This window comes from Tenrec ecaudatus, chromosome X, assembly GCF_050624435.1.
Source record: "Tenrec ecaudatus isolate mTenEca1 chromosome X, mTenEca1.hap1, whole genome shotgun sequence".
Classification (NCBI taxonomy): Eukaryota; Metazoa; Chordata; class Mammalia; order Afrosoricida; family Tenrecidae; genus Tenrec; species Tenrec ecaudatus.
Genome location: NC_134548.1, coordinates 15,341,739 through 15,363,655, shown reverse-complemented (window position 1 = coordinate 15,363,655; position 21,917 = coordinate 15,341,739). Strand labels below are relative to the sequence as shown.

Here is a 21,917-nt window from a genome sequence, read left to right as displayed (position 1 = left end):
TGCTTCCATATGTCTTTCAGTTTTCATCACTTCTTCTTCCTTTAGCTGCTCATAAGCTTTAAAAACTCCAGCCCTACTCACCAAAGTAGGATGTGCAACATTCTCTTTGCAAACTATTCTATGCCAATAGACCTTGATGTCCCCTGAAACTATGGTCCTGATCCCCAAGGCCCAGTGACTCATTCCCTCAAGGAGTGCATGACTCAGTGTGGAAAACCAGCTGTTTATAGAAAACAGAAGCCGGCTCCTTTATCCTAGAGCTGGTACTTGGCTCTCTGACAGGCAGGTAATGCAAGATCCCTGTCTGTGATGTGAGTGCCAAAGACACTTGCAGGTCAAGGGCTGTTGAGACAGCTCTGCCAGCTGCTCTCTGCTGATCCCATCTTCATGGTGCCTCTCGCCGAGTTACTGGAGCCACCTAATGTCGCAATTCCTCCACTGCAGCAGCCCTTCTCCTCAGCGCTTCTCCTCACTCTCCAGACCACCTTCCTCTGGACAGGCCCTGTCTACCCACATTACCTTCAAGCAACGTCATTTCCAGAGCTCGGCTGTGCGGTCATGGTGGTCTGGCCAGCCTGTCATGCCTGGGCTGTGAGTTGGCTGACAACTTCCAGACCATCTGTGTTGTTCCCGTAGAAGCCATGGCTGCTAGCTTTGATGGTAGCCTGGATCGGAGGCCATATAACCACCAGGCTGTGGCCCTTTGTCACACATCAGGACACAATTGGCTACCAATGTTTCTGTGGGGGGGCGGTCACCTCAGTGCTGTGTCCAAGTTCTTTTCACCTCCACAGTAAACTGACCTGCTCCCGAGTTCCAGGTTCCCATTGATTTCAGACTCTAAGACTATCAGAAATCCTCCCTTTGGGTTAAGAAAGTTATAAGCTTACTATAGACCTGTTAGAAAATAGAAAAGAAAAAAAGGTCCCACTGGCAATTTACATTTGAATGTTTTTCCTCCAAGTCTTTTTTTAGTAGCATTTTAATTTATATATTTAAGGCCATCTTGTTTCCATAAGCCTAGTCTGGCTAAGACATAGCATATTATAATGTAGGCATTTCCTCTTTGACCTTGCAAGCTCTTCATAACGTAATTTAAAGACTATCAATGAATCTCACTATAACTCATTTAGGTATTCCTTTATTCCCGTGGATTTATTTTCCTACTGTTGCGATACCAACGTCGATCACATCTGCTTAATTTCTTCTGATACACTTGACTCAAAGACTATTGTACATGATGCCAAATTGTCTTAATCTTTTACTAATTAGAGTACCCTTCCAAAAGCCCAAACCAAACGCTCTGCCATACAGTCAGTTCCAATAGGATGGCTCAGTGGTTATGCGTTGGCCTGCTAACATGCGAATCAGCAGTTCGAAACGACTAGCCGCTCTGTGGAAGGAACACGAGGCTTTCTACTCCTGTAAAGAGTTATCGTCTCGGAAACTCACAGGGACAGTTTTATCCTGCCCTGTAGAGTTGCTATGATAAAACACCCCTTAGCAATGTTAAGGTGCATGCTTTACTATAGTCATACTTTCAAAATACTCCACAACTCCCTGTACCTTGAAGGACACCAGCGCAAAGCCAACTCTTGGTGTCGATGTGGCTCTGCGCACGTTCTGGGAAGGGTCTTCTTATAGGAGAGTTGAGCTGTCGTCTAGAGGTGGGAGCTATCCTTTCTCAGCACCCACTCTCTGACTTGCTGAAGGATAGCGCCAATAGACTTTCTCTGAGCAGATCCAACAGGCTCCCCACCTCCTTTGTCAGCCAGTATCTACTCCAGTCACCCCTCTCTCCCTATTCTCTTCTCTCTTTCTCTCTCCTCTCGTGGTCCCTTTCCTTCCGAGATTGAACCATTATGACCTACTTCAGACTTAATGTTGGACGCCTCAACAGGGAAAGTGAAAATGAGGATCAAAGCATTCCAAGTGTGAGATGTGGACTCTGCCTCATCCTCACTGTGTGCGTTTCTTTCCCAGGCTTACGCATCATTTTCACCCTGGATGAGGTGGCCTTCATACAGAATCTGGTGTTTTACATCGAAGCTGCCTATAAAGTTGCTGTAAGTACCATCCCTGGGAGTATCTGCAGGGGGCTGGTCCCAACTGGAAAAGAGGCTTACAAACCCTACAGGGCTTTGAGGGCTGGACTGTTTGGGACTGACCAGAGGTTAGAAAAACTGCCACCATCAGATTGTGTCACCTGCACTTACAAAGTGTGTGCCTTTTGGTCCTGGGACATATTTAGGGACTGGTGTTTTTGTAATGCATCCAGGTTCTCTGTGTTGGCATTGTGGTCGTAGTAACATCTGAGTTCTCTCCCTTCTTGGGGGGATGGCTAATCACCAGCACAAGGCTGATCGCCATGAGATGGGGCCAGACATACCTCCATTCGCCCCCTCTCACTGTTCTGGCAGCAGCCACCCTCTCTTGGCACAGGCACTCGCTACTTCTTGTCTGGGTTCGAGAATTCATTGCAATGGTCACCCAGAACTCACAGAGGAGACTGACAGTTAATTGGTTTCTTTAGGAAGTAAGAGGATCAGAAAGCATGCAGGCAAAGTCTGGAAGATCCCCCATAGTGCAGGCCCACTCTCAGCACTGGCAAGTAGGCTTGCTCTCTTCTGTGCACATCCCGTACACAAAAGTATGTACAGGCATCCTCTGAGCTCCTCAGGACAAGCCTCCCTGCCGGTAGCCGCTCCGCTGCTCACTGCCCCAGCTCTGAGCTTAGTAGGGAGCAGTTGCCCCCTCGCACCCTGCTCAGCTCGCTTAGCTGACTTCCTGACACCGGATTTCTGCCATCACCACCACCACACCGTACCGGGTCCCTCTGAGCCACTCCATCGCCAGTGTCTGAACCTGGACCTGTGAGACTGCTCTTTCAGGAGGGCTCCTCACCTCTTTAGCTGCTGCTTCTCTGTCCCTTCCTTTCTTAGCTTTCCTCCTTTCTGTGGCTGCTTTGTCTTTGCCTTCCAACCTCTGGGGTGGATGGGGTGTTGATGTTGGTGATGGTGGTGGTAAGTGTCATTGAGTTGGCGCTGATCCATTGTGACCCTGTGTATAACAGAAGAAAGCACGGCCCCGGTCCTCCACCATCCTCACAGTGGTTCCTATGCCTGAGAACCACTGTTGCAGACACCGTGGAGAGACACTGGCCGGGGAGTGACTGATAAAAGCAGCCTTTGAGGGCATGGTACTTGGCTCCGTGTGGTGTGAGGAAAGGCACAGCTGCGTGGGCCGAGGACCCAAGGAAGCGACCCCGGGCCCCACCGCAGGGCTCGCTGGCCCACCTAGTCTTTCTTACAGCTCACATGTTTGAAACTCTCCATCTTCAGAGAGAAATCCATGTAACACCATCACTCTTTGGCTTGGGTCCCAGTCTCCGTAATCTTGGGTGGTAATAATTCCACCAGGCATCTCCATCCTGGCCTTTAAAGCAGCTTCAAATGCTTTTGTTCCTTAAAGTGAAAATAACGATCTTTTTTAAAAAGCATGGAGTACACAGAGTGGGGGCTTCCAAAAGTTTGTAGAAAAATGGAGTTCAAAGAAAATGGAATTTTCCGCAAACTTCTGGACATCCCTAGTATACCAAGTCTGCTGTGTGGACTGTTCAGAGCCAGTGCCTCCATGGCAGCAGAGCAGTGTTCTCAGCAGCCCCTTTCAACTTTGGCTCCAGTTACTCGCTGAGCTTCTCTCCCTCTCCCTGCCCCCACTGGCAGGGCTTAAAGGGTTCGATTGGCTTCAACTACATATAACCCCGTTGCTGGAGTTTCTTTATTCTAGCTTATAATTTGATATACATTCAAAGGGATTCGCTAAATAGAGGGGCAGCTATTTGATTTTAAGATAAATGAAAGATTATTTCCTACAAGTCTGGAGATCCATGCCAATTAATGTAACTTTCTGGAGAAAGAAATTTAAGAGAGGTTTTTTGTTTTGTTTTGTTTTTGCATAGCTTTTGTCCGCCTAAGTTTTACTTCCCAAATTCTGCCCAGAGGCCAAATCAGCTGAAGTTGATGACAGAAAACCATGGATTTGGGAGCTTTTGAGATGAGGCCACCGGTTTCACATCACGGAATTGTTTGTTTTTCCCACCCCTCATTCCTCACCTGCCTTTTTCATCAACTCTGATTACTGCCTTCCTCTCCCCCAGGATTATGGAATGTGGGAACGCGGAGATAAGACGAACCAGGGCATACCGGAATTGAATGCAAGCTCTGTCGGAATGGCCAAGGTGACAGCCACCTGTTTGTTCTTTTGGGGTTGCTTTCTTACTGCGTTGCTGTGAGTCGCTTTATGAACACTCTGGATCTAATCTGACTAGAATTTTTCAAGGGAGCCCTGGTGGCATAGTGGGGTACATACACATTGGGCTTTGTTATGAAACCACCAGCCTCTCAAGGGGAAAAGATGAGGCTTTCTACTCCCATAAAGAGTGACAGTCTCATAAACCCACAGGGGCAGTTCTGCTTTGCTCTATAGGCAACGTGAACAGATTTTAACATTGGTAAAGTGGGACACCATTGATAAAACTCATATCCTGGTGAAATAGCCACATGAGAGCCGAAAACCATATACCCTAGCTTGTGCATTCTTTCCAAAAATCTGGACTTTTTAAAAATGCCGCGGGACGCGGGGAAAATTGTTAAAAATCAGGATGTCTGGTCACCTTACCAATAGGGTCGCCATGACTCAGAGCTTACTCGACGGCAGTGAGTTTTGAGTTTGAGCACATTTTTCAAAAGTGAGCTGCAAGTGAGCAGCTGCTGAGATTCATAGGTAAAACGACCACAGCTGAAATCGCTCCGGCTAACCCTGGCTCTCACGTGAGAGTCATTGAGGTTCACCCCGTTGTTTTAGATGCGGGATGTCTTATCATTTATGTCTGGGTCCTAAATGGGCCAGAAGAGTAGGCCCACTTTGTAGCTTGGGGCGGGCAAGTAACGTAAATGTGTGAAGCCTGCAGATCTGCACAATACTGGGGACTGAGAAACTTCCTGTGAAAGTATTCCAATTCCAAATCATGTTTAAAAGACTCTCAGCCCAAACAAAACTCACCTGTGAGGCTGATGGAACCTGAGCGCCCAGGCTGGGCTGTCTCCTGCTGTCTTCCCTCCCTCCTCCCTCCCTCCTCCCTTCCTTCTCCCTTCCTCCTCAAGGTTGACATCTATTTTAGGACAGAGTAAGGGCCACAGAGCTAGTCTTTAAAAGAGACAGACACACACACACACACACCCCACCCCCACACCCTGTAAATGTGCTCTGTTAAGGGAAACTGACTGCAAACATCCTTATTGCTGACTGAACTTTCTGAAGCACCAGATATGCGACTGTGAGGCATGAATGGCTACAATAGGGTAAAGAACAGCTGGCCCCGACCTTAGCCACAAGCACACACCATGCTGTGAACTTGTTCCTGCTTCATTCTTTGGTCAAATAGACATTCTGTTGTGGGAAATGGTTTTCTCTTTCTCTGCCTTGTTCCTGCAGTGAGCAGCAGCCTTCTGCGCTGCTTCCGAGCCACTGCAAACAGCATTGTTTAGCGAAGGCGTGCAGACATGGGAGGGCATGTGCACTGGAAAAGAAAAGTAACTTTTACCTGTGCTTGTAGGCAGCGCTCGAGGCAATTGATGAACTGGACCTTTTTGGAGCTCATGGAGGACGCAAGTCAGTGATCCACGTCCTGCCAGATGAGGTTGAGCACTGCCAGGTAACAGATCTTTTAGTCCAGCCACAACCCATTGCCCTAGAGTCGATTCCAATGCATAGTGACCCAGTAGCACAGAGAACTGCTCCGTCAGGGTTTCCTAGGCTGTAAGCTCTGTGGAAGCTGTTCATCCAGCTCTCGCCCATGCAGCGATGGGAGGGCTCAACCCACCTTTCAATCAGCAGCTGAGCTTACTCCCTACACCACCAGGGCTCCCCGTTTCAGAGACGAGAGAAGTGGCCTCATCCAGTCGTCCTAGATCCGATCCCCCGCCTGTCTAGCTTGGTGGCACATGGCTTCTTTAAGCCTCAGTTTCCTCATCCATAAGACGGACAGACAAGGGTCTTCCTCTCTGGTTCAATTGGTTCAGACCATTTATTTACGTTACAAATAAAAGACACTTCCCTGCTGTGGTATGCATAGAATCAGTGATCAAGGCAACCTTGCTTCGCTGGAAGCAAAATCAGTTTCACGTTCATTCAATACAGGGGGTTTCCCTATGGGTCTTTATCACAATGCCCCAAATGGAATGTTGAGGGAACACTGGGTCACTTGGCTATACGGGCTGTGGAACAGTGATTGGAGAGATGATATGGGTGATAGAAATGACAAATTAATAGAGCTTCTATGAAATGCAAACCAGAGAATAGTGATTTGATCCAGATTGGGAGGGGTCTCTATTAAGCACTCACCAATTACATAATTGATCACTGTCGCAGGTCCTGTGCTAGACCCAAAGAGGTCAAATACATCAAAAGCATTCAGCAGAAAACACTGGCTATGGATGTGAATGCCTGTCTCCAGAAAGAGAAGGCCTAGAAAACAGTGGGAAGCGAAGACATGGGCTTGGGGGCCAGTGAACTGCAGAAAAAGCAGCCTTAATCATGCCACTTTCTCCATCCTCCCTAGTCCACTTAATCTGGTCCTTCTTGAACATGTAGTTCAATAGAATCTGGTGGTGTGTGTGTTCATAGATGTGCTATCTAGTGGAAGTTTCATGAGCTCTGCAGCCAGTGGACCTAGGTATTCCCTGTGTATTCTTCCTGGTGTCTCTGTCTGCCAGCCTGCCAACACAGATAGTCCTGGGGGAGGTACTTAAAGTCCTTTCCTAAAGGCCACCGTCTGTGGCGGGCCTGGAAGGAAGGGAGAAGGTGAAGTTCCCAGCACAGGGAACTCCCTGATCCCTTACTTCTCCCCAAGAAACGGGAGCCATTGGCCCACCAGGCAAGGCCTTGCAGGGCTTTGTTGTTAAGACCAAGCTCTACTCCCACTTGGCAGCTGCGTCTGACTGGGTCCTGGGCTCTGGGTTCTGTATCTCACTGTCTGTGCCACCCGGTGAAAGATACCTCTGGTGTCCTTTCAGTCCATCCTCTTCTCCATGCTGCCGAGAGCATCGACGTCGAAAGAGATTGATGCAGGCCTGCTTTCCATTATTTCCTTCCCAGCCTTCGCAGTGGAAGATGTCAACCTAGTGAATGTGACCAAAAATGAAATTATTTCCAAGCTCCAGGTAAGCGCCTGTCGTGCCGGCGCCTTTTTTGCTTGTGCTAAGTGCTGCTTGCCCAGGATGATATGGAGCCGCGCGCCTGGCCTTGCTTCTCCATTTCTCAGAGGTCTCCAAGTGGGGAAGTAACTTGAGTCTGTTCCTAACTCGCTGAGAACAAACTTCGGCGAGCACTATTGACCCCTTTTCTCACTCAAACATAAGAACAGTTGGGGGAGGGTACAGTAGTTAGTAGTATTTTGTTCTGTTGTACATAAAAACATTATGAGTTTGAATTGACTCAATGGCCCCTCACCACCACCAATGAGGCAGAGCTGCTTAACCCTTTAGAGATCACAGACACCACCCCCCCTTTTGAGAATTTCTTGAAAGTGATGGAATTGGTGACAGAAAACACACACCAATAGTCTCAAACTTTCTGCCTAAAGGAGGGGGATTTGGGGGTACCCGAGGTTAAAAACTCTGCCCTCCAGTGAAATGTAGTAACTGGCACAGGCCTAATCTGAGCATGTTATTAAAAATTCCAGTCAACTGAAACTTTAGGTCAAAATGAACAAAGACTGTAGGTTTCCTCAGCTGAAGTTTGATTCTGTGAAAGTTGCTTTCACACTGAGGACAAAAGGTTTAAAGGACCGCCAGTCACACCCCAGGAAGAAGGCAAAAGTTCTATTCTGAGTCTACAGAGAAAAAGACAAAAGACACCCCAGTAGCAAGTTAGTGCAGGCAGGGAGTTAATACCAGGAGCAAAGCCTTTCCCAGAAGTGCTTAGCTGAGCCTCCTGCTACTAGGGGTGCTCTTGCCCCTACCACCAACACCACAGCCCTGTCAGCTGCAGCAGCCTCAAGACACTACAGAAACTGGAGAATGGACCCCTAAAGCTGTGAAGCTAGCTGCGACCCAGGGCTTAAGGGGTCAGTTTAAGAAACTGCTGCCTCCATTCATTCGTAACATTCAGTAAGCTGACGAGAAACATGGGGAGCCTTCCTCTGGGAAACCCGGCAGAGAAGATTCTCCTTCCCTCCCTGTCAAGTCCCAACAGGGTGCTGCTGACTGGCAGAGACTCTGTTACATTCGGGGCCTGATGTGAGAGGCCCGGGATGGTCTAAGAAAGCCAGTCCTCCCTCGTATCTGTCTTGGTGGCTTCTGCCTGAGTTCCTTCATTGTGCTCACAGCCCTAAGGCTAATGGACCATACTGATCAAATCTGAATTTACTGTACTTAGGCTTGAATAGAACTCTTTGTACTGATTGCAAAACACCACAAAGAAAAAAAAAACATTCGGTACAAATTTTATTATGAAACGATCCAGGGGAAAGAGGGTGGAGGGCTGACTAGCATTAAAATTAAAATGCTGCTGCTTCCTCTGATGCGTAATGAATGCATTTTCTCCTTTATCATCAGGGCCGTTATGGATGCTGCCGCTTCCTTCGCGATGGTTATAAAACCCCGAGAGAGGTTGTATTCAAAGATCGCTTCTTATGATCCACTGACTGCTTCATACCTACATTGCCTCGATTTTAGTCTCCCTCTATTGATTACAGCGATGTGCTGGGGTACCGGAAAGGGTGCATTAATCTTGGAGTCAGCAAGCCTGGAGTTAGGCAGTAAAATACGAGTGAGCTTGTCAAAAGGACAGGGAGCTAGGAGTAGACAAGGGTCATCAGTTCTTAGCCAACGTGACCAATATAATGAGATCAATAAAGCCGACTGTCTGCCCAACACTCTGGGAGGCAAATTCCTACTTATGGGTCAGAGACAAAGATTGCCTTAATTTAATAAGCTACCAAGGAGTCATGTATATTCCAGATTAACCTTGCTGGAATATATCTGTGGAAAACTGCCAAAATAATGTCTCCCCATTATAGTAAAAACAAATAAACCCACTGCCATCTTGGCAATTCCAGCACATAGGTACCCTGTAAAGGGAAACGGAAGCAGAGTGCCTCCTCTTTCTCCTACAGGGTGCCTGGTAGATTTGAACCATCTGCCTTGTGGTTAGCTGCCCAGTGCCTAAGCCATAGTTGAATCCTCCTAATCATGACCGATTTCAAGACTGCCTTGGAGTAGATGAGGCAGAGAGAGCCAGTAGGGTACTGTGGTGTTGTGGATGCAATCTACTATTTCCTTTTAGAGCATGTATGCTTGATTTGATTCCAGGACCCAAATCGATTGCATTATGATCCTGCAGAACTCAAACTCTTTGAAAACATCGAATGTGAGTGGCCTGTGTTCTGGACGTATTTCATAATTGATGGAGTCTTCAATGGGGATGCCGTTCAGGTGAGGAAGTGGTGAATGTTGTGTTGATAATTAGCATGTTCATGCTAATTATTATTATTATTAGAACATATTAATTATTATTAGAACATAGATTTTGGCGTATTAATTATTAGAACATAGATTTTGCAAAACTGCGTGTAGGCCTTTGATTCTGTTACCATTTAACAAACTTACCCCAAATGTAAGCAGCAAATATTCTATTCATTTGCTCGTGATTCTGCAATTTGAGCTTGGCTTTTGTCAACTGAGGTAATGGCTCTTTGGAGCTGGGGGATCCCCTTCCAAGATGGCTTTGCTTACATGGCTGGCCAGTTGGTGTTAACTGTTGACTGGAAGCTCAGCTGGGAAGTTGAATGGGGCTTTGGTTATTTTCCCATACAGCCTCTCCACATGGCTGTCTCTGACTTCTCACAGCAGTTAGGCTGTTTACAGGGCCCATATCTCTCCCCAGAGCACAAAGGTAGAAACTGCCAAGTGCTCTTAAGACTTTGGCCCAGACCAAGAAGACTCATTTCGTTTCCATTCTGTTGTTTAAAGCAAGTCACTGAGTCATACCATATTCAAGGAGAGAGACTATACAAGGGCAATGGTGCTAAGAGGGGTGGCGCATTGAGAACCCGCCAAAGAATGGCTGCTGCTTTTCTGATCAGCCAGTGGTTTTTGCTGTCCTTGAGAAACAAAACCCCAAACCCACTGCCATCAAGTCAATTCTGACTCATAGCAACCTAATACAGGCTGTAAAGGTCCAAGGCTGTAAATCATTATGAGAACAGATAGTCTTGTGTTTCTTACTCAGAGTGGCTGGTGGGCTTAAGCATCTAACCTTAGTTAGCAGTTAGCAGCCCAACACTTACGCAACTCTAGTTTATAGGTGCTTATGGCTAACATCTTATGTAACGTAGTACCCTCCTAACTGATCTAGCTTCTGGCTTTGCTCTCCACTGTTTCCATCTTTCATACTTATGCTACAGTGATCTGATCCCAAGGCAAATTTCCTTGTTTAAAAGTCTTAAATTGGCTTCCTGGTTGCTATGGGGATGGACTCCTTTGTTTTCTAGTTGGTTATCGCCATGTTCTTACCCTGTCTTCCTTCCTTGAGTCATGTGTCCCAAGCACACAGTTCTTTCAGTCTTTTGACCAGACCAACACCCACCTACCTATCTGTCTCCCCCACTCCCTCCTTCTCCTCAAATACCTAAAATGTCCTTTCCAACTCCAGCCACTTCACTTGGTTCATTGTAAATGCTGCTGCTTTTAAGAGACCGTCTCTTTGCTTCAAAGCTGGGCCAGGTGCTCCGTTTAGATGCTCCCACAGCATCCCTACTAGCACAGATCCCACTGCCTTTCATTTCCCACCGACCTGGCAAATGAACCCAGAAAGTGTACAATCTACTGGATGAGATGAAGTTAAGAAAAGGTAGTTCAGAGTGAAATGTTTAGCTTATGGATTAAAAAAAGGCTCTGTGAAGAAAGCCAATGCATGATATAGACCTGAGTAATCTGGGGGGTTCTGAGGAAGAAACAGCTCTTGGATGACAGAACGCTGTGTCCCTGTCCGTGACAGCCTGGCAGGCAGGGCTGAGCTTAAACACACCCACCCAGGAAAAGGGCCCTTGAATGGGTTTAGCTCCCGAGAATGCTCACTGTCCTCATTGAGTTTGTCTTCTTGCATTCTGAGCTGAAGATATTTGTGCAGTCTTCGTGCCAGCTCCCGGTTCTAATTTGTTTGTTGTCAAATGCTGCACTGCAGTTTGGTTCCAGCATTAACAAGGTCTCTTTCATTCCCCATGGTGTGGGGCGATTTTCCAGGTCCAAGAGTACCGAGAGGCCCTGGAAGGAATATTAATCAGAGGCACGAATGGGATTCACCTGTTGCCAGAACTGTATGCCATCCCGCCGGATAAGGTAAACCCCATGGCCCAGAGCCCTGTGCACCACTCTCCAGGACAAAAGCAGTTAGTGATTAGCCATTTGGTATTTTTATCCACCTTTTGCCTTAACTCACACTTTCCCCAAGGAAAAGTGTATTGGACTTTGGAAAAATACCTGGAGCGTGCTGGAACATGGTCATCAGCTGAGGCTCTGCAGTGGCTGGACTACCCTGAGAGCACAGAGCACGGCTGTGTACCCTGTTCTGACACCCCTCCACTGCCACCAATTCAATTCCTATGCATGGTAAATCCATAGAACTGCCCCATAGAGTTTCCAGTGCTGCCACAGAAGCAGACAACCTCATCTTTCTCCTGGAGAGCTGTTAGTGGGTTTGAACCACTGGCCTTTTGGTTAGTAGCCAGATTCTTAACCCACACTGCTACCAGGGCTCTTTTATTCTACATCCGGGAGAGAAAATGATTCCCTAAGATTGTTTCTTAATACCCAGCTTCCTAAATTGGATCCCAGGGGACAAATATCTTCTTGGGGAAAAGATCTCCCCGTGACTGTCTAATGATTCCAAGAAAGACATTCACACCATAAGGCCTCCTTAGGTGGTCCGATCTCTTCAAAATGTCCTTGTTGCATTTATGGGATGCAAAGGCCCATCAGAGAGCAACATCATCTCCACTATCGAGAAGCTCCAGGACCCCCTGGACCCCCCAGCCCTACACTGCTGCCTAATGGCAGGACCTCTCCAGGAGAACATCCATGCCATGGATGCTTTCACTTGGGCTTCCACAAGCAGGGCCCAGGGGGACGTCACTTGCCTCCTGCAGGGAACGGACGTGATAAGTGAGGCTGATGGTAGTTCTGCGTTGTTGTTGGCTTCATTTCACATAGAAGGAATGGTGATGTGCTAGATAATTGACCCAGTTAAGCCAATGAGAACGTCAAACAAAGGAGTTAAGTTCGAGTGAGAAGTCTAATTTTCTGCTACTAAAAACTAAACCTAACTCACTGCCATTGTACGATTCTGAATTATTGTGACCCGATAGGATAGGGTAGGGTAGACCTGCCTCTGTGTTTCGAAGACTGCCAGTGCTGCAGGAGTAGAAAGCCTCATCTCCTGGCAGAGCAGCCCAGCACATAACAGCTATGCCACCAGGGCTCTCCTGCTGCTAGATGCTGCTGCTAGGAGCCTTTAAAACGCCCTGGTGGCACTGTGGTCACGTGCTTAACCATGAAGTGAAGGATCATTTCTTTGAACCCGCCAGCCGCTTTGTAGGAAAAAGCAATGGCAGTCCCACAGCTCGGGAAACTCTATGGGGCAGTTCTGTTCAGTTCTATAGGTTCCCTATGGATCTGAATCAACTCCACAGCAATACTTTTGCTGTGTGGTTTTTAAACCAAAGTTATTTAGGAGGATTTCATTCTTTTGAAGGCATCCTGGTAGTGTTGCAGGTTAGGCATTGGACTGCTAACTTAAAAGTCTGCAGTTCAAACCCAACACCTGCTCCTGGGGAGAAAGCCGAGGGTATCTGTCCCCGCAAAGATCCTCAGTCTCAGAAACCCTGGGGAGCAGCTCAACTCTCTCCAACAGGGTTGCTCTGAGTAGGAATCAATTTGGTGGCCATGGCTGGGTTGGTTCTTCAGAGCTTAGAGCCAGACGCCTGGCCTGCTGTCACTCCCAGACTCCCTAGGTTGCCTTGGAGGCCACTGAATATTCCGGGAGGTCTCACACAGCCCCACTAGCCCTGGACCCCCTAGCCCTGGGCTCGGGAAGCTTAAGGGCACCCTCACCTGAGCAGGCACAGATGAGCTTGCCCGTCCCACCCCTCTCAGGACTGCATTCGGTTCTAGATTCAAGAGTTAAGAAATGATGTTCTTCAATTATTGAACAACACAGGCCGTGGAGCCATGGAGACTGACTTTTCTCTAAGGCCCATAAGCGTCAATTTCCTTTCCTCTATATGATGTGTACATGCTGATATGAGAGCTGTCTGGGGGCTAGGCAGTTCATGTCTCCACTCTAGCTGCTCCTTGTCTGGAACTGAGTGATCAGAGGTGGCTTAGAAGCTGGAATCAGAATCAGAATAGATGGCATTGGGAACATTTCACTGGTTTTGTGGGATAATAGCCATCCCTGTTCTACTAAAAGGTTCCTTTTAATGGCCAGAGTAAGTGCTAGGTGTCATAAGCTGCGTTTTTCTTTCAGAGAGGCAAGTCTGGCTGCACATATGGAAAAAAGTACTGTGCAATTTTTGCTCTTCTGAGTTCCGTTCAAGGAGCCTTGGTTGCGTAATGGTTACGCATTAGGCTGCAATCAGCAAGGTCAGCAGTTCGAAACCACCAGCCAGTCTGAGGAAGAGAGACGGGCTTTCTACTCCTGTAAAGAGTTACAGACTCAAAAACTCACAGGGGCAGTGAGTAACTGAGCTCCATTCTGCCCTCCAAGTCTCTCTTTCCTGCTGCCACACCCTCCTGGTCCAGGCAGCATGCTCACAATTGTGTCAGGCTCCGGATTAGGGCACTCTGATGTGCAGCTCATTTTGTGTTAGCTGCTTCCAGATGACAGCTGAGAGGTTCCTTCATCACATCAGAAGCCTCAGTCATGTTCCCACCCTGCCTGAGACTAAGGAAATGTGTCCACCAAAGCTGATGGGGCTACAAAGTTGACCTCCATGCCATCTTGGTCTCTACCGCCTGGCCATCTGGCAGGGAAGAGATGGGGTCAGAGCAGTTAGTCTGAGCAGGAGGGGCAGGCATGTGGCATGGTGGTGGGCAAAGTGCCATGCCAATGACAGCCTTCAAGAGCAGCTGGGCGACCAGGCTGGTGGGGCTGAGGCAGAACAAAACTGTCTTTTGACTTGGATGCCTTGTCTACCTCCTGTTCTTCGCCTCTAGTGCCTATCATTCTAGATCTTTGCAGACTTCTTAACACTACACATCTTCTTGGTACCTCAACAACACTGTCAAAGCAAGCCTGGGAACTGTGAACCCCCCACCCCCCACCTGGGCAACAGACAGTCCCTGGAGCAGTGCCTCCCACAGCCTTACTCCATTGGGGTATCTGAGAGCTGATGGGTCAGTTCGATTTCATTTACATATGTTAGGCTTTCTGAATGTTTACTCTAACTACACGTTTTGAAAAGTCTACTCCATGCACTAATAAGGCCACTGCTCCACAAGCAGAACCTGAGCCCCATTCAGCATCTACTTTTCCTCACTGGAGAAGAAGAACTGCTTCCCATTTCCTTCGATGGACGTTAGGTTTAACTGGAGGAGGGGGAAAAAAATGGTTACTAAGGTTGTCCATTGCTGGAGATCAAGATCAAAAGATTAAGAACAGCTGGCTGGTTTTAACCAAAAGACTGGATGTTCAAGTCCACCCTGAGGCACTTTGAAGGAAAGGCCTCGCGATCTTGGAAAATCTACCATCAAAAGCCCTGTGGGTCACAGTTCTGTGACACATGAAGTCACCCTGACTCAGAGTCCCTTTGAAGGCAACTTATAGCATTGCCCTCCCAGTGTTGTCACGGGCCATACAAAGCCAAAGGCCATCGTGGGTTTTAAAAGAGAGAAAACTATTGACTATTTTGATGGGACATAATCCTCCAATTGCTTCAGCTTTTTGAGAACCTGATGGAGAAGCCCCCCTGATAGCATAGTGGTTCCATGTTAGTCTACTGACTGCAAGGTCAGCAGTTTGAAACCACCAGCAACTCTGCAGCAGAACGATGAGACTTTCTACTCCCATAGAGGGTAACACCTCAGAAACCCAGAGGCAGTTCTTCTCTGTCTTAGAGGATCGCTATGAATCAGAATCCACTCGATAGCAATGAGTTTGGTTTTTGTTTAACAGTTTTATTGGCATTTCATCCACATAAACGAGTTCAGTCATATCAAGAAAAATTGTATATCGTATATACTCGAATATAAGCTGACCTGAGTATCAGAAGAGGTACCTAATTATTACCTGGGAAACCAGAAAAACTGATTGACTCAAGTATAAGCCTAGGGTGGAAAATGCAGAAGCTATTGGTGAGTTCAATAATCAAAACAAATGAAAATAAAATTACAAAAAATTGAGACATCAGTGGGGTAATGTATTTAAATATTTATTTCAAATAAAAACATAAATAAAAGGACAAGTCATTTAACATTAGTAATCCAGCACAGTAAGTGGAAAATAGGTTCAACCAAAACAATAAGGTATCAACAGTGATACCTTAAGAGTACTATTCTTTGAGCTCAATCAGCAACCAAGCTAAAATGTAGAGTTAAAATCCTTCAAAACTGGATTCATCATCATCATCCATATCCCAATGCAGAGCTTCAGCTGGTGTGAGGTCATCATAGACGCTGTCCTCACTGAGATCGCCGTCATCACCATCACTGTTGTCATTTTCATACAGAGCGCAGTCTTAACTGCCACCCATAGCATTACTAATACTACATTTCTGGAAGGCACGTCACACCATGTCTTCTGGAATGTCTGTCCATGCATCTCGAACCCACTTTGCTATTAACTCTATGTCAGGATTCATGAGATTTCCTCCTTTTGTTAGTCGGACTTGATCAGATGACATGCATTCATGCCACATCATTCACACACGGTCTTTAAAAGTCTTATTCAAAGATATATCTAGAGGCTGCAGTACAGATGTAAGCCCACCTGGAATAACTGCTAAAGTAACTTTACTAGATTTTGCCAATTTTTTTATGTCCTCCGATAGGTGGGCTCTGAACATATCCCAAACAAGTAACGATGGCTTTTTCTTTAAGGTCGTTGGTTCCAAATTTCTTCCAGCCATTTTTTTGTTCTGTCTTCATCCATCCAGCCGTTAACATGTGCACGCACAGTAATTCCTGGTGGGAAATTGATCTTTTTAGGCAAGGTCTTTCTTTTAAAAATAATGACAGGATGCAGCTTAGTACCATTAGCCAAACATGATAGAACAACTGTACAGTGTTTTTTTTCTATTTCCTGTGGTTTTGAGAGAAATGATTTTTTCTTCTAAACTTGCCACAGTTCTGTTGCTTGGAAGATCAAAAGTCACGGCAGTTTCATCCATATTCCCAATATCTACCAGGACTTAATTATAAATCCTTCTTTGTTTTATAATAAATGACTGGAAGGACATAATTTTTTCTTCAATGTCTTGTGGCACTTTTTGGGAAATCTTTGTTCATTGTCTCAAACATAGTAGGCCAAACCTATTCATGAAGTGGGTACACCATCCTGCTAACGCAGCACAGCAAATTTTTCCATGCCTGGTGCTTTATATTTGTCATCCTTAGCCATTTGTAACAGCACGTATGCAGATTCCCATGTGTGTTACGCAGTAACCACTTTGACGACACTCCATAACCCATTTCTGCAATTCACTTTCTAGAGCCCCATAAAAAGACATTAAACCATGACGAGCTTTTTTAGCTTTTGGAATCTGTTCCAAGTCAGCCTTCATTTTCCGCCACTCCCTCACTTGCTTTTCATCAACACAGAATTCCCTACTTGCAATACTGTTATTGCTCTCTTCTGCTCTTGACACAACCTTCATTTTGAAACCAGCCTCATAAGAATGGTGTTTTTGTTTTGGTTCAAGAATATTCATTTCTAATAGGATAAAAAAACAAGACTTTGAAAAAGAACTTTCATGGTAATCTCCCCCCCCCACACACACACACACACACAACGTGTTAGCCTGGAGGATGCAGGATGTGAATTAACACGGACCAGAGGGAAGAGATGAAGCACAGCCACATCCTTACCAGTTCAGCTGCCAGCGTAAGTGAATTACTATGGGTGCTTCTGCAAATTGGAGCTGTCCACGTCATAGGACGGCTCTAGTTAGTTGTGAGTAAACAAACATTCAAAGCCCTGCAGTATCAGCGGGGCTTTGAATGAACAGTGGAGAAACGGCAATCACCCGCAAGATAAAGGGCGCTTGTCCCGTTACGTTAGGGGGGCCCCAGGAGATGTTACACCTCAATGGGGTACCACTGACTCGTGTATAAGCCAAACCCTAGTTTTTCAGCACATTTTTTTGTGCTGAAAACCTCGGCTTATACACGAGTATATACAGTAATCATTACCCAAATCATTTTTAGAACATTTTCTTCCTTGTAATCGTTGTGATTCGTTTAATCATTTTTTAATTGTGGCAAAAATATACTCAACAAAACATTTTCCAGTTCAACAACTTCTATATGTACAATTCAGAGCCATTGATTATACTCTTTGTGTATAACCGTTATTGATATCCTTTTCCAAATTATTCCACCACCATTAACGTAACCTAAACTATATCTAAGCAAAAACTTCCATTATCTGAGGTAACTATAGGTCAAATTTGGTTTTTTTAATGGAGTCCAGTATAGTACTTCAATTGCATTTCCTCGGTAAAATAGTGCCATCTACTGGTAATTCTCCTCAGAGGCAAGCACAAGCTTATAAGCCCCAGGCAATGGACAACTTCACACCCAGTGATGACCTGGTGTGACATTTGTTGTTAGGTGTCATCTAGTGGCATTAGGCCTAGGCTTTAGGTCATGTGAACCCAGTTGGCATCGTGGTTACATGTGGGGCTGCAGCTCTGTGGGAGAAAGATGAGGCGTTCTACTTCTGGAAAGACTTAGAGTCTGGGAAACCCACAGGGATAGTTCTAACCTTCCCTATAGTATATCCATGAATCAGAATCAACTCTATGGTAGTAAGTTTGGAGTTAGTATATGGGAAGCCATAGATTCTTTATCCAGAACTGTGCACTTAGAGGCAGACCTCTGTCATCGCTTCTTGCCATGAATCTCTAGGGATGGCACTAGGCCAGAACCAGGCCCATTCCAGCACTGTCCCCACTGCCAATAGCAGTGTGGCCTCGGTGCCTAGCTCGTAGCCTTCCAGGCTGGCCTCTCCAGGACCTCACAGAACTGGACTGGGCAGCTGGAAGTGGGAGAGGACATGTTTGTTACCCTTTTGTAAATTCTCAGCAATGCTCCCTGATGATAGGCGTTTGGCCTTCTTGTTCAGTGATGCCGTGTCCTCTTTGGCAGGTCGATGAAGAGTATAAGAACCCTCACACGGTGGACAGAATGCCTCTAGGGAAGGTGCCCCATCTGTGGGGCCAGTCCTTGTACATCCTCGGCTCACTGCTGGCAGAGGTAAGGCGGCTGCACGGGAGGGCAGGCAGCTGGCATGCACAGGGCCCCCTGCAGGTGGCTTTTGCATCATCTTACCTTTAACGTCCACTGGGCTACGCCACCCCAGCTCTGACGCCATGGTTTATGGATTCGTATTTCCATGAAAGCAGCTCGGAGTCAAAGCTTAGGCCAAGGCCCTCTCTACCTTCCTGCTAGTGCTCCTCCTGGCCTATTCCTGGAGCCCCTCTGAGCTATTGGCCAGCAGGCATCTGGAGGCGTCTTCAGCATGTCTGTAGCAGACACAGGGTTTGGAAATGGCCTAGATCTGCTTCCGGCAACCCTAGCCCTGCCTTAGGCAGAGGGAATGGAAGGACTCCAAGATCCCATAGGTGAACAGGCAGCTGATAGGGTTTTCTGTGGTGCATTTTGTAATCCAAAGTTCCCTCAAACCACCCACAGCACCTTACCCAGAACATCCGGTGCCACCAACTCCTTTTTGTTAAGCACTTACTGCCCCCCAGGTTTACGCTTTTGAAATGGCGATGTTTGTGAACCAACTCGAACTTCAGTCTGTACTGTTAGGCCTTCACAAGGGACTTGCCCAGCCAAACACCCTAGGGAAGCTATGGCGGAAGAACCTGGGGCAAGGAGCTGGGTGGGCCCTCAGTTGGCATGCAGGCTCTGGAAAGGAGGCCAGAACAGCACTGGGGCAGAAGGCCACCCTAAAACTCTCACAGTGAAAGGAGGGGTCCTGTGTTGAGGTAGAGCACTGCTTCCACGAGTCTAGCTCGGCTCCCTGGGCTTGTCCTTAGGGGTAGGGCAAGTAAGGCAAATGTGCATATATTGCTTGGGAAAGCCAACCCTGCCTCTGACTAGTTCTAGGACATGGAGCAGGTTGCTTAACTTCTCTGGGCCTAGGTTCCCTCATCTGAACGGAAAAAGTTGGCCTGGATCATCTCATAACTTGCAGCACTTGATTTCCTTCCATATCAGCGAGATGGAAGAAGCTCCACCCTGGTGTTTGGCCTTCCGCTCCAGTGTCAGGCCTTCACCTGGGCCCAGCATCCAACCCAGTTCCTCCTCAGGACTCCCTGAGCACCATGTTCCTTTCCCTTGGGGCTGGGCTCATTCATCGAAAATGTGAGAGCCAATGAAAGGATCCACATGGCAAGCAGGCAGGGGAACCTTGTGCCTCGAGATAGTCAGCCATGGGCCAAGGCCATGCTCTGCCGCTGACCTTGGGCACCTGTGGAACGGCACTGAAAGCAGTGGCCACCTCACAAGGTGGCTCCCCCCAGTCCCCAGCAGGCACCATTCTTAGCACTCATATCAAGTGATGGGGCTGAGTGTCATCACTGAACCTCCAGAGCTCCTTTCTGGAAGCGTTAGTACATGCCATCTGCAGTGGCAGCTGAGAACAGCCCCTGCTGCTTCAGCATCAATAAGCAATTGACTGGGGACAAACAGGAAGGGATGACATAGCGAGAGTCCGAGAGGACTTCATTTTCGGCCGTCACTGTTGCCCTCTCTTCACAGGGATTCCTGGCCACCGGGGAAATCGATCCCTTAAATCGAAGATTTTCCACTGCCATCAAGCCTGATGTTGTCGTGCAAGGTGTGTGAGCATATTTACTATTCGTATTAACTTAGAAAAAACCATGCTATTTTTAATTCAAATGGTTCCCTAGTTTCTGATTGAATTTAAGAAAACAGCAGAGGCCGGTGCACGCTTTAGCATATAGCAGCTCTGTGCCATACTTTCTGTAACTCAGAGGCTCCCAAAGGCAATAATCTTCTTCCCAGCCACAAATTTGATTTCTACAAAGCAATTGTTTTCTAAGCCTTGATCCCATCTGGGGCACAAGTAATTCATTGAGCATCATTTTTCATACCGATTATTCTTTGGAAAATAGAACCGGGTCCTGACAGACACGGGAAGGTCACGTCACACCTTCTGTTCTGATCTCCAGGCCCCCGTTCTCACAGGCCCCCGCCACCCCCCTTCCTCTTCAACCATCTCCTGAGAGGGCCCAGAGCCAGCTAGGGCTCTGCGAGGCTCTCTGCTGAGTGCCTCATGGCCTTCCTTGGAAGGCACCACAAGGGCACTTGCTGGTAAGCCCTGAAACCTTTTCTTGCCTCTTCGAACTCCTGTACCCCACCTAATGTCACAGCACAGTACACACACACACCTGCTCCCCCCCTCAAGATTGGTGGTTTCTGCAGAAAAAAACCATCTCCTTCTGGTAGATTGCACGTTTGGTTGTCACTGTGCACTTAATATATGAGAGCAATTACCAACCACATGAACAATACTGGCCTTTGGGGCCACTGCCTCACTGGGCCATACCTGGTCCTGATGGAGCAAGGGACTCCAATGAGCGTCACCCAGTTAATAATGTGCACCAGACTTCATGACGTCTACCGCTGTTTCATGCCGTGCGGATGAGGGGAACCTTGTGATGGCGGCTTTCTTCCACTCCTCTTAGAGGCTCAGGGGTGAACTCACTCACGGCCCTACAGACCCATTTCTGACTTCCACCACCCTTTTTGTCCCCAGTCTCTGTGTTGGCAGAAAACAATCACATCAAGGAGTTGTTGAGGAAGCATGGGATAAACGTTCAGAGTATCGCTGACATCCATCCGATTCGCGTCCAGCCTGGCCGGATTCTGAGCCACATATATGCCAAGCTTGGTAGGTCTAGGGACGAGCCAGCATGCTGGTGTGAGGGTGGAACACAGTTCCAGCTTGGGAGTCGGGGGTGAGCTATGATATCTGCAAGTTCAGCGGGCTTGTGGGGAGCATCAGAGCCTGTGTGTCTGCCGTTTGGATGGTGCCTAAGCTGTTTTTCTCACGTACCTCTGGGGGTTGCCAGGCAGGTGGGTGGATGAGAACTGGCTCAGCTTCAAATAAGGAGCCCCCACTTGAAAAGCCACAAGCCGAGCCGTCACTCGCCATATCCATCATTTGTAGCTGAAGTATCAGAAAATACCTGTTTGCCTATTAAAAACGGGAGGACTTCTCTTGAGTTCTGGAAAAAAATGTGACTCTAGCATTACAGCTGAGTACTAAATACTTGGACCGTGAATACTTACAAAGGCCTTTTCCCAGTTTTATTCTATACAGACGTCGAAGCAGCTGTTCATACATGTGCATTAAAAGAAAGTGGTTGGCGCTTGTTTCATCATTCTTATCTTAACCTCATCTTCCAGGACAACCCACAGACAAAGAATCCCAGCCTTAACCCAAGTCGCCTGGGTGACTCCAGCTCCAGTTTCTCTTTGGTTTTCCAATAGGACGCAATAAGACAATGAAGCTGAGCGGGCGGCCATATCGACACATCGGTGTCCTGGGCACCTCAAAGCTCTACGTGATCAGGAACCAAGTTTTTACTTTCACTCCCCAGG

General features: G+C 47.3%; 1 protein-coding gene across 3 annotated transcripts in view; it reads left to right on the top strand.

Moving 5' to 3' along the window:
* PHKA2 (phosphorylase kinase regulatory subunit alpha 2) overlaps positions 1-21,917 on the top strand; it is a 59,884-nt gene that overhangs the window by 20,006 nt on the left and 17,961 nt on the right. For all 3 annotated transcript variants that reach the window (XM_075539624.1, XM_075539623.1, XM_075539625.1), the window contains exons 6-16: positions 1,984-2,066; positions 4,160-4,240; positions 5,618-5,716; positions 7,077-7,223; positions 8,619-8,672; positions 9,375-9,497; positions 11,307-11,402; positions 18,426-18,533; positions 20,049-20,127; positions 21,070-21,204; positions 21,807-21,916. In XM_075539624.1, the coding sequence (XP_075395739.1) occupies positions 1,984-2,066; positions 4,160-4,240; positions 5,618-5,716; positions 7,077-7,223; positions 8,619-8,672; positions 9,375-9,497; positions 11,307-11,402; positions 18,426-18,533; positions 20,049-20,127; positions 21,070-21,204; positions 21,807-21,916 (1,115 nt within the window). The remainder of the gene's footprint in view (positions 1-1,983; positions 2,067-4,159; positions 4,241-5,617; positions 5,717-7,076; positions 7,224-8,618; positions 8,673-9,374; positions 9,498-11,306; positions 11,403-18,425; positions 18,534-20,048; positions 20,128-21,069; positions 21,205-21,806; position 21,917) is intronic.